Here is a 21,647-nt window from a genome sequence, read left to right on the forward strand (position 1 = left end):
AAAAAAATTATTTTTTATGAAAATAAAAAATACTTTTGGCTATATTAAGCAATTTTTATTTATTTATTAAGTATTTTTTTATTATACTCAAGTCTTTCCAAAGTTTTTTTTATTATAAAAAAAAGCTCCCGCTTGCACGGTCCAAGCATTAAGAGCAATTCTTGCACCTGTTCTTCAACCATACCCACTTGTACCACAAAGGCTTAGATTAAAAAATTGTGTCCAACTTACTTGAACCTATAACCAAGCATACATGAAGCCTAATCACAGATACCGCACCTCACAGCCACCTATTATCTCAACACAGTCATTCTGCCTACTTTATGCCCTAATTCCACACAAGCAAGGCGATTCATGGATAGCATCACTTTCACAAAAGATATGCTTTAGTTCCATTAGTTAATTACCAATCAACAACATCCTCTGACAAAATGTCAACAACTAAAGACAATAAATTCACTGGCAAAGTCCTTTTTGTTCTTGATACTTAGTCACGGATGTGATAATTTCAGGCATTTAAAAATTACCCAAATTGGGGCTTGAACAGTTAACCCAACATCAATATCCAAATTTTGATAATTTTTTACTTCAACTAAGTTAGCTTAGCTTTGTAAGCGGACCATGATGTGCTTTTCATTTCAAATATTGTATTACCTGATTCCCTTTCCTCCTTTTAGTTTCCAATATCACATTCATGTGAAGCCTGCAAGCATCAGTGGCTGGGATCCGTGAAAGAGAATGAAAACAAAACCATCAGTTTCTCCCCAGCAGCTCATTTCAGGTGCAAAGACAACAACCCAATTAAGCCAGCTTTTTAAATAAACTTTACTAAAATATGCAGAGCAGATTGACAGACTAGTATTTAGAAGTTAGCCGCATTCATCATTCCCTTGCTCTCGCAGTGCCAGAAAAGCCTCCAATGTTAAAGCCAATAAATCCAGGTTGTAGGATGGCTACTGTACACCACCTGTATTGTGAAATAACGGAATTATGTCCCTGCAAGACTGTAACTTAATTCTACCAGGTGTATGGTGGAAGAAAATATGGTTTAAGAACTCTCAAGAACTGCTAACAATGATAATGCACAAATGACTTTGCTGTCATCTCTACCAAGATTTCCAATTATGGTTCTTAACATATCCATAATTTGATATCTTGTTAGTAGGAATAAAGGTGAATTTACCCTATCAGATTACAAGGGTCAAATTAGTATTAATTACATAGAAAAGTTGGCAAAATATTTTCCCTTTCTATAGCCAAACTTTTGCTTCAGCAATCATGTGGCAGTTAGGTAATAAACTTTCCGTTATAGCTAACTCATAGTTGATGAATCTTTTTCTTTTTTTCCTTTCTTTTTTTAATTTTAAGATCAAATCAATATGACCTGTTAAAAGGGTAAATCCATGGAAAATCCAAGTTTTCTTTCAAAAACTCAAAAGATTCAACAGACAAAGTAGAACTTCATACAAAATGAAAAATTTAAACAATTTCATAGAGTGGTCTATTTAGCTAAAAGCAGATAATTTTAGATAAACAACTAAGCACATGAACAATTGCTGAGGAACAATAGAATATACTAATAATTCAGATACGCAACAACTATTGAAATTTAATTTATCAGTGGAATGCAAATCACTAAATCAGATCATTTTTTCTTAACTTCGTTGGCAAAGGCAGATGATTTGAACCAGGGGATCCACACTGAAGTTGTCTTCTGATACAGCCTGTATGCTTCAGCTCTGTACTGTTGTTTCAGCATCCGCTGCTCTACAAGCACAGTAACATATGCTAAGCACGAACTATTAATGAAAGCCCCGACAAAGGTCCACCCATTTCCAAGGTTCCACGCAAATATAACCAGTCCCCACCACCACAACTGCTCTCCAAAGTAGTTAGGATGCCGTGAGTAACACCACAAGCCCCTATCAAGGTTGGGCACCATTGGCTTTCCAAGCTCTTTAAATTTGTTATTTCTTGTCACAAATTCATGGAGTTGTGTATCAGCGAAGTATGCTATCGCAACACCATATAAGCAGACGGCAACGGCAACAAAATCATATACATTCAATGGCTTATCAACCGAGTGAACAATATAAAATGGCAGACATACTCCGATCAGAAAAACCTGCAAACTTATGGGCCACCAAATAAGAAAATACGGTCACACAGCCTTTATTTATTTATTTTTTTTGAGACGTTTCTACTACCTGCACCAATTCTTGGCAGTTTAAACTATAATAGCTAAAGTTATAGGGTGCAATTTAAATACTTCAAATGTCTCCTGGGAACTGAAAGCTCATTGCGGCAATTCATCAAGCATTTATATCGAGTTCAAAATTCAGTAGATGTACTACAACTAGCATCAACTCTACCAATAGAAATAAGCAGAGATACATTACCTGCTGCGAGAAATAGACAGAGAAAAAGGAAATCCACCACCAGTGCTTGCCATACTGGCCACGCATATCAGTGAACCTCCAGTCCTCTCTAGCACCCCACTGCCACTTTTCCCGCCTAAAGTAGTTATGGGTAAGCCTCAAACTCCACACCCATGTTAATGTTATCACAATTCTTGACCTCTGCCAGTTATACTGGGCAAAAGGGTGAGTTGCATAGTAGTAAACAAGCAATATCGGTATCACAGTCCAGTACAGATCTATCATCTGCGTCCAGGAAGAAAAAAATTAAATCCAAGGAAGAAATCCAAAAGAGTAGAAAAAGATAAAAGGTTGAAGCAACGCATATACCCAGTGACTAGATTGGATGTGACTGATGAGCCAGAAGAGGACATTGACGTTGAAGAAGAAGAGAATGTTGGCCAATAGAAGAGGGTGGTAAACGCACCATGCCCACAAAGGAGAAAGAACAGAGCCATCATTAAGGCTGGTATGATAATGGTTAAGGAGGGAAAGGTAGAAGAAAATAGAAGGAAGTGGCACCAGAAAAGCAATCACAGCGTTCTTCAAATTACTACCCATGACGTCTATTCTCGCTCTCCCAAGCTCTGGTACTGGTATTTGCTTTTTGCTTTAGAATGCACGCACTCACTCGCTCATGGAAGCCTGCATTTTATAGCTTCTGATTTCGCAACGTTCCAAAAGGTCAAAAAAAAAAAAAAAAGAAAAAAAAAGAAGGTGGCCGCATGGTTTATCAAGATTATGATTTTTTTTTTTAAAAAAAGGAAGATTATGATTGTTAGCTTTGATTAGGCGCTTCTTTTTTTTTTTAATTGCCAGTGAAGTCATTCGGTGCACTAGGTTTATCAATCTAATCTCTTCCCGCGATCATAATTGAAGTATCTTTCTCTTGTGTAACATCTCATGGATTAGTCCAAGTGATAGTAGATTTACTCTTGATCTATTATTTTGTGCGCTTTCAATCTCAGTTATGTTGATATAATGAAATATAAAATACATTTTAAACATTGCTCGAACAAAAAATTTAATTTCAATATAGTGTACGTAAGTGGATTTAATCCAATAAATTTAGAAAAAAGACGATGCTTATAAAACTAATTCATACACTATTTGACTGCAAATACACATGAAATTGTAATTGGCATAACAAGATTTGTGTGCCTCGAAGACGTTTGAGAAAGTTTGGACCTTTAGCCAGATTTATAACCAAATAAAATGATTTAATTAGTGGACTTGTTCCCGTGTCAAATTAAAGGGTAACAAAGCCACTTATCTTGTTGGGAGAAATTCTAATATTACGGGTCATGTAAGGTCAAAGATTTTCTAAATCCTCCTTGTCCCCTCATTCAACGTGACATTACCTCTGAAACTCCCTATTAAAATCTGATCAGAAATTGAATATGAGACAGGAGACGCATGTAACCCTCTGGCACAGCGAGCTGGAAACAGATTACTAGTGAAGGGGATGACAGATTATATTATTATAACAACGCAGAGCAAGGCAATGTCAGTGTTGGTAAAAAGTAATTAAGGCAACATTTTGACATTTTTGTGGCAATATAAGAATCCAAAACAATAACGAGAATCCATGCGAGATAGGTGACAATATATAATTATGAGATCGTTACCATGATTGTGATGCTAGTAATGATGTTTTGCAGCCTGTGGTGGTGAGCTTAATCATATGCGCTCCCATCTCCCACCAACCATAATATAAGGAGTAAAAGACATCTTTCCCAGTCTCTGGCCCCCCACCCTTCCTCGATTCTTCCCTCCCTCCTTCCATCCCTTAACTCAATCCATTGACAACATAAAAAGCAAAAGAAATTCCCGCAATCTCCGCAGCAAGACGTCCGAACAGCTTTATTGCGCAGGCGCCACGCCTGTACGGAACCATAATCACATTTTCACGACTACTGGATGATCATCGAGGCACCGTAGCTTAAGCTTAAGCACAATGACGGCGGACGCAGGGTCCACAATCAAAGGAAGTATGTGTGTTTTTTTTTATCCTAGTTCATGAGTAGGTCCGCGGAATCCATTTCTCCTAGCTTGGATAGGCTGGTAGAGATGGTACTTCAAAAATCAAGTAAAGCTAATTTGAGTTGTGGCCGCAACAATAATTGCTCTTTGGCCCCATACAGGAATCAAGATGGGCAAAAGGATAAAAATAATTAGTCCAATTTATATAAGCAATTGAAAATAAAGTGCGCACCCAGATGCTACTACTGGGTGACCATCTTACTTGGAAGGAGATTGTGATGGTCAGCCCCGTAGCTTTGTGGTATTTCAGCTTGAGTGCATCAGTGGTGTTTGATGATTCAAGCCTTCCAACAGTCAAAAAATTTATAAAATACCGAGAAGGAATAATAAAAAGAAAAATATTTCAACAAATGAAAATTAGATCAAGCTCCCAAACAAAAATATACTCAACCGAAGGACTAAGAATCCGTTATCTCTAATATTCCGTTACTAACAAACCAAAACAAGGACGCACAGGTATCATAGATTGAATTTTCAAGAGGTGATGCCAGATGACAAACAAGAATTGAGTAGTGGAGAGAGGAAGTAAGAGAAAATATCCAAGAGCCATGTAAGAACTTATACTTGATCAGAACCAAATTGAGCAGCGCTCACAAGGCCTTGCCCCCCTTTGCAATATCATCTTTAATTGCTCTTTGAATCCATTTCACGATAAGCCACTGCAACATAGAATATAAGCATAAAATAATGATGATATGCACCACGTCCATCACAAGTACAGAACCTCAGTTAAGGAACCTGAGAATTTCTTACCTGAACTCCAAGTATGAGGGGAATCAACACCTTCCCCCTGTCATTTGACTCAGACCCATCTATCAACCTCTTGTCAACAACAATGGATTTATTCCCATTTGTAGCAACCCCAATTATTTCTTTTACCAAGCTTGGTATCCACGCTTCACCATTTGGGAGAATCTGTAATAATAATAATAATGATGATAAAAATAATACACATGCAATGAGGCATTTAAATATATAAATGTGGCACCCCAATTCATGAGGCTTCAGCAAATAACCAAGGCATTCAGAAAAATAAATGGCCACAAGTTTGGAGCAATGACAGCTTACCTTTTCATCATTCTCATTTTTATTGCATCTCCCACTGTTCTCAACCAAACCAACTGGCATGGCAGTATCCTAGAAACATCAAAAGTAAGTGATTGCTAAAGCATGATCCAAGCATAGAAAGAAATGAACTATTCATCAATTAGATATGCAAGTATATATACAGATGGATGCATATTTCATCATTGCAATTGATTTTTCAAACATGCGTACAAGCTTCCAGTTCGATCACGTAGACAACTGTCCATCCATGAAGCAGACAATAGGTTTGTTTTCTATTGATGTATCCCAAATAACCATATGTTAACTCATAAAGAAAATCTGAAACCCGATAAATATACTTCATACCAACTAAAAGATTTCTATCAATCAGTTCTCAAAATCCAAAAATAAAGATTATAAGGCCTATTAATTACAAGACCTTTTCTTAACTCTTAGCATAGACTTCAATGCTAGACATCAAGATCATTATAAACGAGGTCTTTTCCTTCCACTAACAAGATTAAAGAAGGGAAGAAAACAGTACAGCCAATCCACCACAGTCAGATCTAAATTTTCACTTTCAAAAATTGCATTCAATTTTCCTTTTCTAATTCTAATCAAAAGATCTTTATAAAGCATAATAGATAAATAGAAATATTTTTAAACTCAACTCAACTCAACTCAACTCAACTATCCTTTTATCCTAAGAATTTGGAATCGGCTATATGGATTCTCTTTCTCCATTCTAAACGATTTTGAGTTAAATCCTCAGAACTGTGCAATACTTCTACGTCATGTTGTACTACTCTCCTCCAAGTCAGTTTAAGCTTACCCCTTTTTTTCTTTCTATCCCCTAACCTAATGTGCTCTACTTGTCTAACTGGAGTTTCCGTATGTCTACGCCTCACATGAACAAACTACCTTAATCTCCTTTCTCTCAACTTATCCTCAATTGGCACTACTCCTGCCTTTTCTCTAATACTCTCGTTACGGACTTTATTTAATCTAGTATGACCACTTATCCACCTTAACATTCTCATCTCCGCAACTCTTATCTTAGACACATACGACTCCTTCAATGCCCAATACTTATTATCATATAACATGGTCGCTCGTATGGCTGTACGGTAAAATTTTTCTTTCAACTTATTAGGAATCTTGCAATCACATAAAACTCCCGTGGAACTTCTCCACTTCAAACATCCGGCTTTAATCCTATAACTAACATCCTCCTCACATCCCCCATCTACTTGAAGGGTTGAGCCGAGATATTTAAAGTGATTACTTTGGGGCAGTACAACTCCATCCAAACTAACTCCTTCCCTATCACCAGTTCGGCCTTCACTAAACTTGCAATGCATGTATTCTGTCTTCTTTCCACTTAACTTAAAACCCTTTGACTCTAGAGTACTTCTCCAAAGCTCTAGCTTTCTATTGACTCACTCTCGTCTCATTTACTCAACTCAACTCAACTAAACCTTTATCCCAAAAATTTGGGGTCAGCTATATAAATTCTCTTTCTCCACTCTAAACGATTTTGAGTTAAATTCTTGAAAATGTGTTGTTATGGAAAGTCAATCACTATATTATTTCTCTGTATATTCTGTATTCTGTATTCCTATTTAGAATTTCTTATTTAGGATTTCTTCCTAATTAGTAGAACACAATTATAGGAATCAATTGTGTATATATATATATATATATATATATATATATATATATATATATATATATACAGATTAATTGAAATTAAGGAGAATCATCTCTTTCTACATGGTATCTGTTATGGAAAGTCAATCATTATATTATTTCTGTGTATATTCTGTATTCTGTATTCCTATTTAGGATTTCTTATTTAGGATTTCTTCCTAATTAGTATAACACAATTATAGGAATCAATTGTATATAAATACCCATGTACAGATTAATTGAAATATATGAGAATCATCTCTTTCTACATGATATCAGAGCAGGTCATCTATCTAGGGTGATTATTTGTTCTCACCACCCACCAGAGAGACCTTGGCCGACCGGCTATTTCAACTCCGATCAACATTGCCGTCGCCTCAATCCCCTCATTCCACCACTGTGTCTTTGTTGCACGATCCAAGACACCATTAAAGGACTTCGAGGTTTGGCTCTCGATCCTATTTCGGTATTTGCTTGATTTGTGATTTTGGATTATTTTGTTGTCACAAGCACTTTGGATTAGCGTTTGGTTAGTTTTCTTTGTCTCAACAAATGGCGGACAATAAGAATGTTATTTTGATGTGATTCCGATGATAACTAAGATCACGAACACAAACTTAATGGTTCGAATTATCCGGAGTGGAGTAAGATCATTAGTGTCTATTTGCGTAGCATTGATAAGGATGATCACCTTACTAAAGATCCACCTACTGATGATACACAACAAACTTGGCTAAGGGAGGATGCTCGGTTGTTTTTGCAGCTTCGGAACTCGATTCACAGTGAGGTAATTAGTTTAATTAATCACTGTGAATTTGTTAAGGAATTGATGGATTACTTAGATTTTCTGTATTCTGGTAAAGGGAATATCTCTCGTATTTATGATGTTTGTAAGGCATTCTACCGTGCTGAGAAAGAGAATAAGTCTCTCACGGCTTATTTTATGGATTTTAAACGGGTATATTAGGAACTTAATGTATTGTTGCATTTTAGTTCGATGTGAAAGTTCAAAGAGCCCAACGGAGCAACCGGTCGTTATGAGTTTTCTTGCAGGCCTTCCTTTAGAGTATGAGACTGCTAAATCTCAGATTCTTTCCAGTTCTGAGATTTCCTCTTTGCATGAAACATTCACACGGGTCCTTCGTACAGAGAGTACCCAATCTTCACAGCTTGCCAGTAGTGCTCTTATTAGCCGTAATCCAAATGGACAACAGGGTAATAGAAGAGTAAGTAGAGGAGGAATTACAGGCAATGGAGAGGCTAGTACTAATCAGGACTCAAGATGAGTCATTTGTTATTATTGTCATGAGACTGGCCATACAAAATATAATTGTCCGCAACTTCAGAGGAAAAATCAGCGATCACAGATGGCAAATATGGCAGCAGAGGATTCTACAGTATCTTCCTCTGAGAAAACTGTTTTGGTATCCGCAGAGGATTTTGCACAGTTTTCCCAGTATCAGGCATCTCTAAAGCCTACAAGCTCCCCTATCACTGCGATCGCTGAGTCAGGTAAATCCACTACATGCCTTGTGTCTTCCTCATCCAAATGGGTTATTGATTCTGGTGCAACAGATCACATGACAGGTAATTCTAGTCTTCTATCTACTTTTCAGTCTAATCCCACTTCCTCTATTGTTACTTTAGCTGATGGTTCTACTTCTTGTGTCATGGGTTCTGGAACTGCGAATCCGACTTCGTCAATTTCTTTGTCATCTGTTTTGTGTCTACCAAATTTCTCTTTTAATCTACTTTCTGTTAGTAAACTTATTCGTACCTTAAATTGTTCTATTTCTTTTTTTTCTGATCAGTGTTTGTTTCAGGATCTTACGACGAAGCAGATTATTGGTAGAGGACGTGAGTCAGGTGGTCTCTACATTCTGGAAAATCATGTACCATGATCGCTTGTTTGCTCCAGTACCTTAACACCTCTTGAAGCTCATTGTAGATTGGGTCATCCTTCTTTGTCTACCATGAAGAAGTTGTGTCCTCAGTTTCAGTCTTTATCGGTACTAGAATGTGAGTCGTGTCAGTTTGCAAAACATCATCGTTTGCCTTCTGTGTCTAGAGTCGATAAACGGGCTTCATCCCCTTTTGAGTTAGTTCATTCTGATGTTTAGGGTCCTTGTTCTGTTACTTCTAAAACTGGATTTCGTTATTTTGTTACTTTTGTTGATGATTACTCTCGTGTTACCTGGTTATATTTAATGAAGAATCGTTCTGAGTTGTTTTCTATCTTTTGTGCCTTTTGTAATGAAATCAAAACTCAATTTAATATTTACATGCATATTAAGAAGTGACAATGCTAAAGAATATTTTTCAAGACAATTTCATCTTATATGACACAAAATGGCATTCTTCATCGATCTTCTGTGTGGATACCCCATCCCAAAATGGCGTGGACGAAAGAAAAATCGGCATCTTCTTGAGGTAACTCGTGCTCTTCTTTTGGATGAAAGTTCCTAAACACTTTTGGGCGGATGCGCTTTCTACGGCATGTTTTTGATCAATCGTATGCCTTCTTCATCCTTAATGGGGATATTCCTTATCGCTTTGTTCCCTACAAAATCTTTGTTTCCGTTGAACCCCGTATTTTTGTTGTACTTGTTTTGTACGTGATGTTCGTCATGAGTTACTAAATTGGATCCAAAGTCTCTCAAATGTATCTTCCTTGGGTACTCCGGATCCAAAAAGGGTACCGTTGTTTCTCTCCTACTCTTAATCGTTATCTTGTTTCTGCAGATGTCACATTTTTGAGTCCACTCCATTTTTTCTCAATCATCCGTGTATGAGAGTCGGGGAGGAAGATGATATCTTAATATATCTTGTCAACCAATGTCTAGTCCTCTCTCACAGTCTATTTCTTCCGTCTCTAGACCTACTCGGCCTCCCGTTGTTCATATTTATTCCAGGAGATTGGAGATTCCTGACTCAGATCCTCCACCAGCTACTTCGTTGGGAGATCCTGTACCTCATACTGATCATGATTCTGATCTAGACTTACCCATTGCTCTTCGTAAAGGTAAACGTTCATGTACTTACCCTATCTCTTCTTTTGTTTCTTATAATCAATTGTCTTCTTGTTCTCGGTGTTTTGTTACTTCTTTAGACTCTGTTCCCATCCCTAATCATTGGTGAGGCCTTTGTCTCATCTGTGTCTTTGCTATCAAAGAGGAAATGGAGGCTTTAGATGCTAATGATACATGGGAACTATTGCCTTGCCCACTGGTAAGAAAGCTATTGGTTGCAAATGGGTATTTACTGAAAGGTAAATCTCGATGGTTCGTGGCTAGATTAAAAGCACGCCTTGTAGCAAAAGGATATGCTCGGACATATGGGGTTGATTACTCGACACTTTTTCTCCTGTAGCTAAACTTACTGCATTCGCTTGTTTATCTCTTTAGCACTACATATGATTGGCCCTGCACCAATTGGATATCAAGAATGCCTTCCTTCATGGTGATCTTCGAGGAGGTGTATATGGAGCAACCACCGGGTTTGTTGCTCAAGGAGTTGGGTAAAGTTTGTAGGCTTAAGTCTCTTTATGGCTTGAAACAAAGTCCTAGGGCCTGGTTTGAGAGATTCGAAGCAAGACAGAATTTGGTATGCAAAAGAGTAAGTGTGATCACTCGATTTTATAAGCAACTGAGGTTGGTCTAATTCTCCGGTAGTCTATGTGGATGACATTATCATCACCGGGAGTGACTCTGCAGTATTTCATCTCTTAAACTCTTCCTCCAAACCAGTTTGGACCAAAGACTTGGGATTATTAAAGTATTTTTGGGTATTGAAGTTATGAGAAGTAAGAAGGGTATTTTCTTGTCTCAAAGAAAATATGTCCTTGATCTATTGACAGAGACAGAAAATTAAGTGCTAAGCCTTGTAGTGCACCAATGACTCCAAATTTACAAGGATAGTGAGTTGTTTGAAGATCCAGAGAGATACAGAGATTGGTAGGAAAATTGAACTACCTTCATCACTCATCCCGACATTGCTTGTGCCGTTAGTGTGGTAAGTCGGTTTATGTCTTCCCCAACCGTTGCTCATTGGGAAGCCTTGGGACAAATCTTGTGCTATCCGAAGGGAGCTCAGGAAGAGGTTTGTTATATGGTAATCATGGGCATTTAAATGTTGAATATTTTTCGATGCCGAGGATCTAAGGTTGATAGGAGGTCAACTCTGGATATTGCGTTTTGTTGGAAGAAATTTGGTGTCTTGAAAAAGCAAGAAGCGAGTGTAGTTTCTCGATCTAGTGCTGAATCCGAATCTGAGCCATGGCACAATCTGTGAGGTAATGTGGATATTTCAATTACTAGATGAGACAGTTTTAAGACCCCCACTGCGAAATTGTGGTGTGATAATCAAGTCGCTCTCCATATTGCTTCTAATCCGTATTTCATGAGCGGACCAAACATATTGAGATTGATTGTCACTTTGTTCGTGAAAAGATTCAACAAGATCATCTCAACAGACATATCAAAGCGGAGAGCAGTTAGGAGATATTTTTACAAAAGCTCTGAATGGAGCTAGGATTGACTACATTTGTAACAAGTTGGGCATGATTAACATCTATGCTCCAACTTGAGGGGGAGTGTTATGGAAAGTCAATCATTATATTATTTCTGTGTATATTCTGTATTCCTATTTAGGATTTCTTATTTAGGATTTCTTCCTAATTAGTATAACACAATTATAGAAATCAATTGTATATAAATACCCATGTACAGATTAATTGAAATATATGAGAATCATCTCTTTCTACATGGTATCAGAGCAGGTCATCTATCTAGGGTGACTATTTGTTCTCACCACCCAGCTCAGGAGAGACCTTGGCCGCCGACCGGCTATTTCAACTCCGATCAACATCGCCGACGTCACCTCAACCCCCTCATTCCACCACTGTGTGTTGTTGCCTGATCCAATACACCATTAAAGGACTTCTAACTATTTCGGTATTTGCTTGATTTGTGATTTTGGGTTATTTTGCTACTGTAAGCACTTTAAATTAGCGTTTCGGTTAGTTTTCTTTGTCTCAACAAATGACAGACAATAAGAATGTTATTTTTGATGTGATTCCAGTGATGACTAAGATCACGGAACACAAACTTAATGGTTCGAATTAACTGGAGTGGAGTAAGACTGTTATGATCTATCTGCGTAGCATTGATAAGGATGATCACCTTACTAAAGATCCACCTACGGATGATACACGACAAACTTGGCTAAGGGAGGATGCGCGGTTTTTTTTTGCAGCTTCGGAACTCGATTCACAGTGAGGTAATTAGTTTAATTAATCACTGTGAATTTGTTAAGGAATTGATATATTACTTAGACTTTATGTATTCTAATAAAGGGAATATCTCCCGTATTTATGATATTTGTAAGGCATTCTATCGTGCTAAGAAAGAGGATAAGTCTCTCACGGCTTATTTTATGGATTTTAAACAGGTATATGAGGAACTTAATGTATTGTTGCCTTTTAGTCCTGATGTGAAAGTTCAGCAAGCCCAACGGGAGCAACTGGCTGTTATGAATTTTCTTGCAGACCTTCTTTCAGAGTATGAGACTGCTAAACCTCAGATTCTCTCCAGTTCTGAGATTTTCTCTTTGCATGAAACGTTCACATGGGTCCCTCGTACAAAGAGTACCCAATCTTCACAGCCTGCCAGTAGTGCTCTTATTAGCCGTAATCCAAATGGACAACAGGATAATAGAAGAGGAAGTAGAGGAAGAATTACAATGGAGAAGCTAGTTCTAATCGACTCAAGATGAGTCATTTGTTATTATTGTCATGAGCCATACAAAATATAATTGTCCACAACAGAAAAATCAGCGATCACAGATGGCAAATATGGCGAGGATTCTCTGAGATATTCCTCAGAAAACTATTTTGCATCTCTAAAGCCTAAAATCCACTACATGCCTTGTGTCTTCCTCATCCAAATGGGTTATTGATTCAGTGCGACAAATCACATGATAATTCTAGTCTTCTATCTAATCTCACTTCCTTTACTTTAGCTGATTGTTCTACTTCTTGTGTCATGGGTTAACTCGAAATTTCTTTGTCATCTGTTTTGTGTCTACCAAAATTTTCTTTTAATCTTCTTTCTGTTAGTAAACTTACTCGTACCTTAAATTGTTCTGTTTTCTTTTTTCCTGACCAGTGTTTGTTTCAGGATCTTATGACGAAGCAGATTATTGGTAGAGGACGTGAGTCAGGTGATCTCTACATTTTGGAAAATCATGTACCGTGGTCGCTTGTTTGCTCCAGTACCTTAACACCTCTTAAAGTTCATTGTAGATTGGGCCATCTTTCTTTGTCTACCATGAAGAAGCTGTGTCCTCAGTTTCAGTCTCTATCAGTACTAGAATGTGAGTCGTGTCAATTTGCAAAACATCATCGTTTGCCTTCTATGTCTAGAGTTAATAAACGGGCTTCATCCCCTTTTGAGTTAGTTCATTATGATGTTTAGGGTCCTTATTCTGTTACTTCTAAAACTGGATTTCGTTATTTTATTGCTTTTGTTGATGATTACTCTCGTGTTACCTAGTTATAATTAATGAAGAATCGTTCTGAGTTATTTTCTATCTTTTGTGCCTTTTGTAATGAAATCAAAACTCAATTTAATATTTCTGTGCGCATATTAAGAAGTGACAACGCCAAAGAATACTTTTCAATACAATTTCAGTCTTATATGACACAAAATGACATTCTTCATCAGTCTTCCTGTGTGGATACCCCATCCTAAAATGGCGTGGCCGAAAGAAAAAATTGGCATCTTCTTGAGGTAACTCGTACTCTTCTTTTTCAGATGAAAGTTCCTAAATACTTTTGGGTGGATGCAGTTTCTATGGCATGTTTTTTTATCAATCGTATGCCGTCTTCTGACCTTAATGGGGATATTCCTTATACTTTTTTGTTTCCTACAAAATCTTTGTTCCCTGTTGAACCCCGTATTTTTTATTGTACCTGTTTTGTGCGTGATGTTGGTCCACAGGTTACTAAATTGGATCCAAAGTCTCTCAAATGTGTACCGCTATTTCTCTCTTACTCTTGCTCTCGGCTACAAAAAGGGTCACATTTTTTGAGTGTACTCCATTTTTTCCTCAATCATCTGTGTATGAGAGTCAGGGGGAGAAGGATAATCTCTTAATATATACTGTCCAACCAATGTCTAGTCCTCTCCCACAGCCTGTTCCTTCTGTCTCTAGACCTATTCGACCTCCTGTTGTTCATGTTTATTCCAGGAGATTGGAGATTCCTGACTCAGATCTTCCACCAGCTACTTCGTTGGGAGATCCTGTAACTCATACTGATCATGATTCTGATCTAAACTTACCCATTGCTCTTCGTAAAGGTAAACGTTCATGTACTTAACCCATCTCTTCTTTTATTTCTTATAATCAATTGTCTTCTTGTTCTCGGTGTTTTGTTACTTCTTTAGACTCTGTTCCTATCCCTAATACTGTTGGTGAGGCACTGTCTCATCCTGGCTGGTGTGCTGTTATGAAAGAAGAAATGGAGGCTTTAGATGCTAATGGTACATGAAAACTATTGCCTTTGCCCACTGGTAAGAAAGTTATTGGTTGCAAATAGGTATTTATAGTAAAGGTAAATCCTGATGGTTCTGTGGCTAGGTTAAAAGCACGCCTTGTAGCAAAAGGATATGCTCAGACATATGGGGTTGATTATTCTGACACTTTTTCTCTTGTAGCTAAACTTACTTCTGTACGCTTGTTTATCTCTTTAGCAGCTACATATGATTGGCCCCTGCACCAATTGGATATCAAGAATGTTTTCCTTCATGGTGATCTTCAGGAGTAGGTGTATATGGAGCAACCACCTTGGTTTGTTGCTCAGGGGGAGTTGGGTAAAGTTTGTAGGCTTCGGAAGTCTCTTTACGGCTTGAAACAAAGTCCTAGGGCCTGGTTTGGAAGATTAAGTGAAGCAGTACAGGAATTTGGTATGCAAAAGAGTAAGTGTGATCACTCAGTATTTTATAAGCAATCTGAGGCTGGTCTAATTCTCCTGGTAGTCTATGTGGATGATATTGTCATCACTGGGAGTGACTCTGCAGGTATTTCATCTCTTAAAACCTTACTCTAAACCCAGTTTCAGATTAAAGACTTGGAATTGTTAGAGTATTTCTTAGGTATTGAAGTTATGAGAAGTAAGAAGAGTATTTTTCTTATCTCAAATAAAATGTCCTCGATTTATTGACAGAGACAGAAAAATTAAGTGCTAAGTCTTGTACTGCACCAATGACTCCAAATTTACAACTGCTAGCAGGGGATAGTGAGTTGTTTGAAGATCCAGAGAGATACAAGAGATTGGTATGAAAATTGAACTACCTTACAGTCATTCGTCCTGACATTGCTTATGCCGTTAGTGTGGTAAGTCAGTTCATGTCTTTCCCAACTGTTGCTCATTGGGAAGCCATGGGACAAATCTTGTGTTATCTGAAGGGCGCTCCAAGAAGAGGTTTGTTAAATGGTAATCATGGGCATTTGAATGTTGAATGTTTTTCAGATGCCGACTGGGCTGGATCTAAGGTTGACAGGAGGTCAACTACTAGATATTGCGTTTTTGTTGGAGGAAATTTGGTGTCTTGGAGAAGCAAGAAGCAGAGTGTAGTTTCTCGATCTAGTGCTAAATCCGAATACAGAGCTATGGCACAATCAGTATGTGAGGTAATGTTGATACTTCAATTACTAAATGAGACAAGTTTTAAGACCTCTCTGCCTATGAAATTGTGGTGTGATAATCAAGCTGCTCTCCATATTGCTTCTAATCCGGTGTTTCATGAGCTGACCAAACATATTGAGATTGATTGTCACTTTATTCGTGAAAAGATTCAACAACGGATCATCTCAACAGGACACATCAAAACTAGAGAGCAGTTAGAAGATATTTTTCAAAAAAAAAAATGGAGCTAGGATTGACTACATTTGTAAAGTTGGGCATGATGAATATCTATCTATCAACTCTCTAGGAGGGGAGTAAAAAAAATCATCACTATATTTTTCTTCTTATTTTATATTTCTCATTTTTTTATTTTATTTTTCTTTTTTTATTTTTTCTTTCTTCCTTATTAGTACAACAATTATATAATTATATATATATAATATATATATATATATTAATAATTAATTTAAATTAAAATCTCTTTCTACATGTGAAATGCTTCTAGGTCATGTTGTACTACTCTCCTCCAAGTCAGTTTAGGTCTACCCCTTCTTTTCTTTCTATCCTCTAACCTAATGTGTTCTACCTGTCTAACTGGAGCTTCCGTATGTCTACGCTTTACATGACCAAACCACCTCAATCTCCCTTCTCTCAACTTATCCTCAATTAGTACCACTCCTACCTTTTCACTAATACTCTCATTACGGACTTTATCTAGTATAGTATGGCCGCTCATCCACCTTAACATTCTCATTTCCGCAACTCCTAGCTTAGACACATACGACTCCTTCAGTGCCCAACACTCACTTCCATATAACATGACCGGTCGTATGACTGTATGGTAAAATTTTCCTTTCAATTTATTAGGAATCTTGCGATCACATAAAACTCCAGTGGCACATCTCCACTTCAACCATTCGGCTTTAATCCTATGATTAACATCTTCCTCACATCTCCCATCTACTTAAAGGACTGAGCCAAGATATTTAAAGTGATTACTTTGGAACAGTACCATTCCATCCAAACTAACTCATTTTCTATAACCAGTTTGACCTTCACTGAACTTGCAATGCATGTATTCTGTCTTCTTTCTACTTAACTTAAATCCCTTTGACTCTGAAGTACTTCTCCAAAGCTCTAACTTTCTATTTACTCCTTGCGTCTCATCTATCAAAACTATATCATCCGCAAACATCATGCACCAACGGATACTCTCTTGTATATGTTTCGTCAATTCATCTAAAACTAATGTAAAAAGGTAAGGGCTTACAGCTGAACTTTAGTGTAATCCAACTGAGATAGGAAAATCTCTTGTGTCCCCTCCCACTGTGCGCACAATGGTAGTTGCTCCTTCATACATATCTTTCAACACTTGTATTTACCTAATAGATACCCTCTTTTGTTCTAACACTCTCCATAAGACATATCTCGGAATACTATCATAAGCTTTTTTCTAAATCGATAAAAACCATGTGTAGATCTTTCTTCCCATCTCTATATTTCTCCATCAAGCTTCTAATGAGAAAGATCACTTCCATAGTTGAACGAGCATGAAGCCAAATTGATTGGGAGAGATAGAAGTATTAGAGAGATGTTCACAACTCTCATTATTGTCTTATGTTCCATGAGTTTAATTCATGAGTTTTTAATATAATTTCCCAACTTTTAAAAATTTTAAAAATAGTACTAAAATACTCCTCCATTCATCGCATTTCTTTGAGTTTAGAATTTTATTAAACAATTTAGTTAATCATGCCATCATATTTCCCAAACACTTCCACACACTTCAATTGTATTCTATCTGTCCATAGGTTTTACCTTTCATTCTCTTTTATGCTTCCTTCTTACTTCTAAATCTAATCCTTCAAATCTAATCTAATATATAATTCATTCTTTTCTATTGCTCTATAATCTATATTCACGTTATTACCATTTTGACTATCATTAAAGATCAAATCATCTTTCTCTATCTTTCTTTAATGTTATCTTTTCTGTTTTCTTTCTTTATCCTTAATGTGCCTAACTTGAGATCTTGACTTTTGACTTTTTCTCATTGCTAATCTTATATCTTTCTCTTCTCTTCTTTAGTTCCAAGTTTATAACTTTTCAAAGGCATATAACTTTGATTGACTAACTAAGCTTTTTGCCCCTTTCTTTTTTATTTTTTATTTTACTGCATTCATATGACTCATTATTATCACACTTATAATTTCTTATACCATTCATTCTTTCTCTCTCTTCACTTCCTTTCCTCTTCCACCACCATCTCTCTTTTCCAAGGGTGGTCTCTGTTCTAGACTCTCCAATTTTCTAGCTACTTCTCTAATCTTTGTGCCATCTGTATCCACATACCATTGGCCTCCATATCTAGCTTCATCTTCATATCATTTTGAACTTCACTTGTTTTACTCATTTAAACTCTTTTTCCCACCTATTTTTTTTCTGACATTGTTTTTAACTAACCTTACTTATTGAATTCACTTGTTAATGACTTCACTTGTGCTAAAATGACTTTGCAATTCTAATGAAGCTCTATTTGTCTTCTTGATTAGAGGAAGTCAATCTAACTTCTATGTTACTTTTGAAAGTCACTAAATGTGACTCTCTTTTATAAGTAGGTATTTTATGCCAAATGGTCATGCCAAATCAGAATTTTACCTCCTCATTTCACACCTACAACCAAACCTCTCATGAACATGAACCATTCTCTTGTCTATCACTTCCACATGTCCATTCAAATCCCGATGAAAACATTCTTTTCATTCAGATGCTTTGCATTAGATCATCCATATCTTCCCAAAACCTTTGTTTACTATCTACTATCTATTTGTCTATTGTGGCACTAACTACATTTATTGTTTCTCCTTCTAATACTATTTTTTACCAGTATAATTCTATCTCCTACTCTCTTCACAGCTATTACAGCATCTTTCAATGACCTGTCTATGATTATGCCCACTCCATTATTGTTTCTCTCATTTCTGGTAAACCACAGTTTGTACCATGAATTACCCACTTCCTTGCTTTTCTCTCCTACCAATTTAGTCTTCTGAATACAAGCAATATTCACTCTTCTTCTTTTCAAGGTATCCACAAGCTCCATTAATTTTTCTATAAGTGATACATATTCCAAGTACCAACCCTAATTCTCCTCTTATCCTGTTCTTTCCTAATTGATCTCCTTCTATGATATCTTCTATTATTCTCTATGCCTATCTTGTGTTCTATTCCACTATCTGTCCAATGGACTAGCTGCTTTACCCACACCCGTCCATGATGTGAGAATCCTTACTCATTTAACATCACACCCAAGCGCCGGCATGGCGCGTTGCTTTCGGTGAACATCCTATACCCTTGCATATTTTTTACTACGCCCGAGCTCTGATGTAGCGCGTCGTAAGTAGAGGACGCCCCAACGTTTATATCATTTGATCCATATCATAAGGTGTGACGAAATTTTTACACTGGTTGAAATTTTTACACTGGTTGTCACCTACCGCAACTCTGCTCTTTTATCCGGGTTTGGGACCGCTAAGTACAAACTACTTGAAAAATACTGTACCATAAATATGAAAGAATTCAACAAAACATTACGTGTCAATTTCAAATGTGGAAAAGCATTTTGACATAACAAACAAACAAATAAATAAATAAATAAAACCTTTCTATGATTCATGAATGTTGCATGACAATACTTCAAAGCACTACTACAAAATAAAAATTTTAGAAGAGTTCACAAAACTCACTCAGAAAGTTAGACAAAATTTCGTACAAGTAATAGAAATTGAAGAAGTTTCTCTATAATAAATTCCTTTTTATTTAACCAAAACATATAGGGAAAATTGGAGAAGACAAATACACAAGACAATGATGGTTCTTGGCATAAAACGGCATGAAAGGACAATTTCTAGGAATGCCATGGCTTGTGAACATGAGAAAATGAGAGAGATGCATATGCTAGGTATTTATAGCTGTATGTTTCACACCATTCTTTAAGATGCAGGTCGGGCAGGGGTACTGAGTCGAGCAATGGTTACAATGACAGTATTTATTGGTCCTAATGTGCATTCATAAGCGTTTGTTGCTGAAAGTCAGGGTGGGAATATTTCTTTTAGGAAGATAACATGGAATATGGATGCAATGTGAAACCACCTCTCCAATTCACCACTCATAAATTTAAAAGAAGAAGAAGAAGAAGAAGAAGCCTACATGCATGCGCAGGACTATGCATTTCCATTAGGAATGAATTCAGCATATAGCTGCATGTCAATATGCACTACCTAATTCTAAAAGGAAAAGAAGTAGAAGAAGGAATGGTTTTATATATAAATAAAGTGAAAAATGAACCTCAAAATCTCTTTTCCTCATCCTTGATCCTGCACAAATTGTCTTTAAGACTGCCTCTGATCTTCTAGCTGAAAAAACATCATAACTGAGATCATCGGGTGGGCAGAGCTGTGCATGGGTGAGGACAAGCAAACTTTTACGCCATATTTCTTTCCCAAAATTATCAGAGATAGCACTTATTATCTGCTTATCCAAGTCATCCACTCTATATGCATCCAAGCGGTCAACATACAAAAGAACATCTATAGTCTTGTTCAAAAGAAACCTGCATTAGTAGCCTCATACGGTTAAACTAAGCAGGTCATGAAAAACTTAATCCAGAAATGCAAAAGTCACATTAAAAGAAACCAAAAGGCAACAATTAGGTGGGCATCAATTAAACTCGAGTCAAGGTATTCTAGTAGTACCAACCGTTTAATCAATTCCAAAGCTTGGTAACTAACATAGCCACCCTCCACAAGGCCCGGGGTGTCTATGATGTTCAATGAGAATCCAGACCGGGTCCGTGAAACCATTACAGGTCTTGACACCTCTGACTGCAATGTAGATAATGTTATTATAACAAACTATATGAAGACTCCTAATGACTTAAACATGGGAAATAGGTAAAAGCAAACACACACCGAGAAGGAATTCACATTAACCACTCGCTCTCCAATGACAGAATTGACAGTGGAAGATTTTCCAACTCCACCTTTACCCATAACAAGAATGGTCAAAGTGCTTGCACCCTGCAATTACTTATGGTCAAGGTAGATAAACATCTAGAAATGGATGTTGAAACTGCAAGAATGTAATGAACCATTTAAAAATAAAAGAGAGACCTCTTCCTTTAATTTGCCAAACAATTCCACGAGTTTGCTTTGCGTGGCAGAAGGGAACTGCTGAAACCCGACCCACTCACGAATAATGGAACCCATTGATGCCTGAAACGAAACAATGAAGCCAAATTAATAGCTCAAGCTCTCAACCGACATCTAACGGGACATATTGCCAAATGAAATTGTAGGAATTCTGGAGACGGGATGCAGCGATTAAAATCCAATAAGTGAGAAAAGAAATTTTCGTCTAGGATAAAACCCTAAACCCTAAGAGTGTAAATGAAATGCAGCTACAGAAAACTAATTGATTGAGTGCATATGTGAGATACAGAAGAAGCATAAGAAATCAAATATCTTGGAGAACTGTGAATTGGGACTAACCTGCTCTCTCTCGCCAACTGCGCAGAAAGGAAGAGAAGGGAAAGGGTATATGCCGTTCTGGTTTGCTGGCTGCTCCAAGAACAGATGAACTTGTCAAACCAAAATTTTTTGTTGGGATCTTCTTGGTGCGGTGTTAAACTCAAGGTATGTAAGATGCACTTATATATAAAAATATTAATATTATAATTAGAATTATTAATATTAATAGTAATTTAT

The 21,647-nt window shown here is 37.0% G+C and overlaps 2 protein-coding genes across 2 annotated transcripts; both read right to left on the reverse strand.

Annotated features, from left to right (window-relative positions):
* Positions 1-354: 354 nt before the first annotated feature.
* On the reverse strand, positions 355-3,113 carry LOC110672409 (uncharacterized protein C594.04c). The gene is made up of 4 exons (XM_058152536.1): positions 2,748-3,113; positions 2,400-2,663; positions 1,661-2,125; positions 355-967 (listed from the first exon to the last, which is right to left on the reverse strand). Exons 1-4 carry the CDS (start codon positions 2,976-2,978, stop codon positions 923-925), a joined length of 1,005 nt encoding a protein of 334 aa, XP_058008519.1. The 5' UTR covers positions 2,979-3,113; the 3' UTR covers positions 355-922.
* Positions 3,114-4,784: 1,671 nt separating this feature from the next.
* Positions 4,785-21,588, reverse strand: LOC110672404 (translocase of chloroplast 33, chloroplastic). The gene is made up of 8 exons (XM_021835186.2): positions 21,432-21,588; positions 21,054-21,155; positions 20,853-20,960; positions 20,641-20,765; positions 20,230-20,494; positions 5,529-5,597; positions 5,214-5,375; positions 4,785-5,119 (listed from the first exon to the last, which is right to left on the reverse strand). The coding sequence occupies exons 2-8, from the start codon at positions 21,147-21,149 to the stop codon at positions 5,051-5,053; spliced, it is 894 nt and encodes a 297-aa protein (XP_021690878.2). The 5' UTR covers positions 21,150-21,155; positions 21,432-21,588; the 3' UTR covers positions 4,785-5,050.
* Between the last annotated feature and the right edge of the window lie 59 nt (positions 21,589-21,647).

Source organism: Hevea brasiliensis, chromosome 9 (genome assembly GCF_030052815.1).
Source record: "Hevea brasiliensis isolate MT/VB/25A 57/8 chromosome 9, ASM3005281v1, whole genome shotgun sequence".
Lineage (NCBI taxonomy): Eukaryota > Viridiplantae > Streptophyta > Magnoliopsida > Malpighiales > Euphorbiaceae > Hevea > Hevea brasiliensis.

Excerpts from the sequence above, each read along its gene's own strand:
- LOC110672404 (XM_021835186.2), bottom strand. The coding sequence starts at position 21,149 with ATGGGTTCCATTATTCGTGAGTGGGTCGGGTTTCAGCAGTTCCCTTCT. Across the intron at positions 20,961-21,053 it reads TTGGCAAATTAAAGGAAGAG|GGTGCAAGCACTTTGACCAT; the intron begins GTCTCTCTTTTA and ends AAGTAATTGCAG. Across the intron at positions 5,120-5,213 it reads CCCTCATACTTGGAGTTCAG|TGGCTTATCGTGAAATGGAT; the intron begins GTAAGAAATTCT and ends TCTATGTTGCAG.
- LOC110672409 (XM_058152536.1), bottom strand. The coding sequence starts at position 2,978 with ATGGGTAGTAATTTGAAGAACGCTGTGATTGCTTTTCTGGTGCCACTT. Across the intron at positions 2,664-2,747 it reads ACATCCAATCTAGTCACTGG|ATGATAGATCTGTACTGGAC; the intron begins GTATATGCGTTG and ends TCCTGGACGCAG. Across the intron at positions 2,126-2,399 it reads CTGTCTATTTCTCGCAGCAG|GTTTTTCTGATCGGAGTATG; the intron begins GTAATGTATCTC and ends ATAAGTTTGCAG.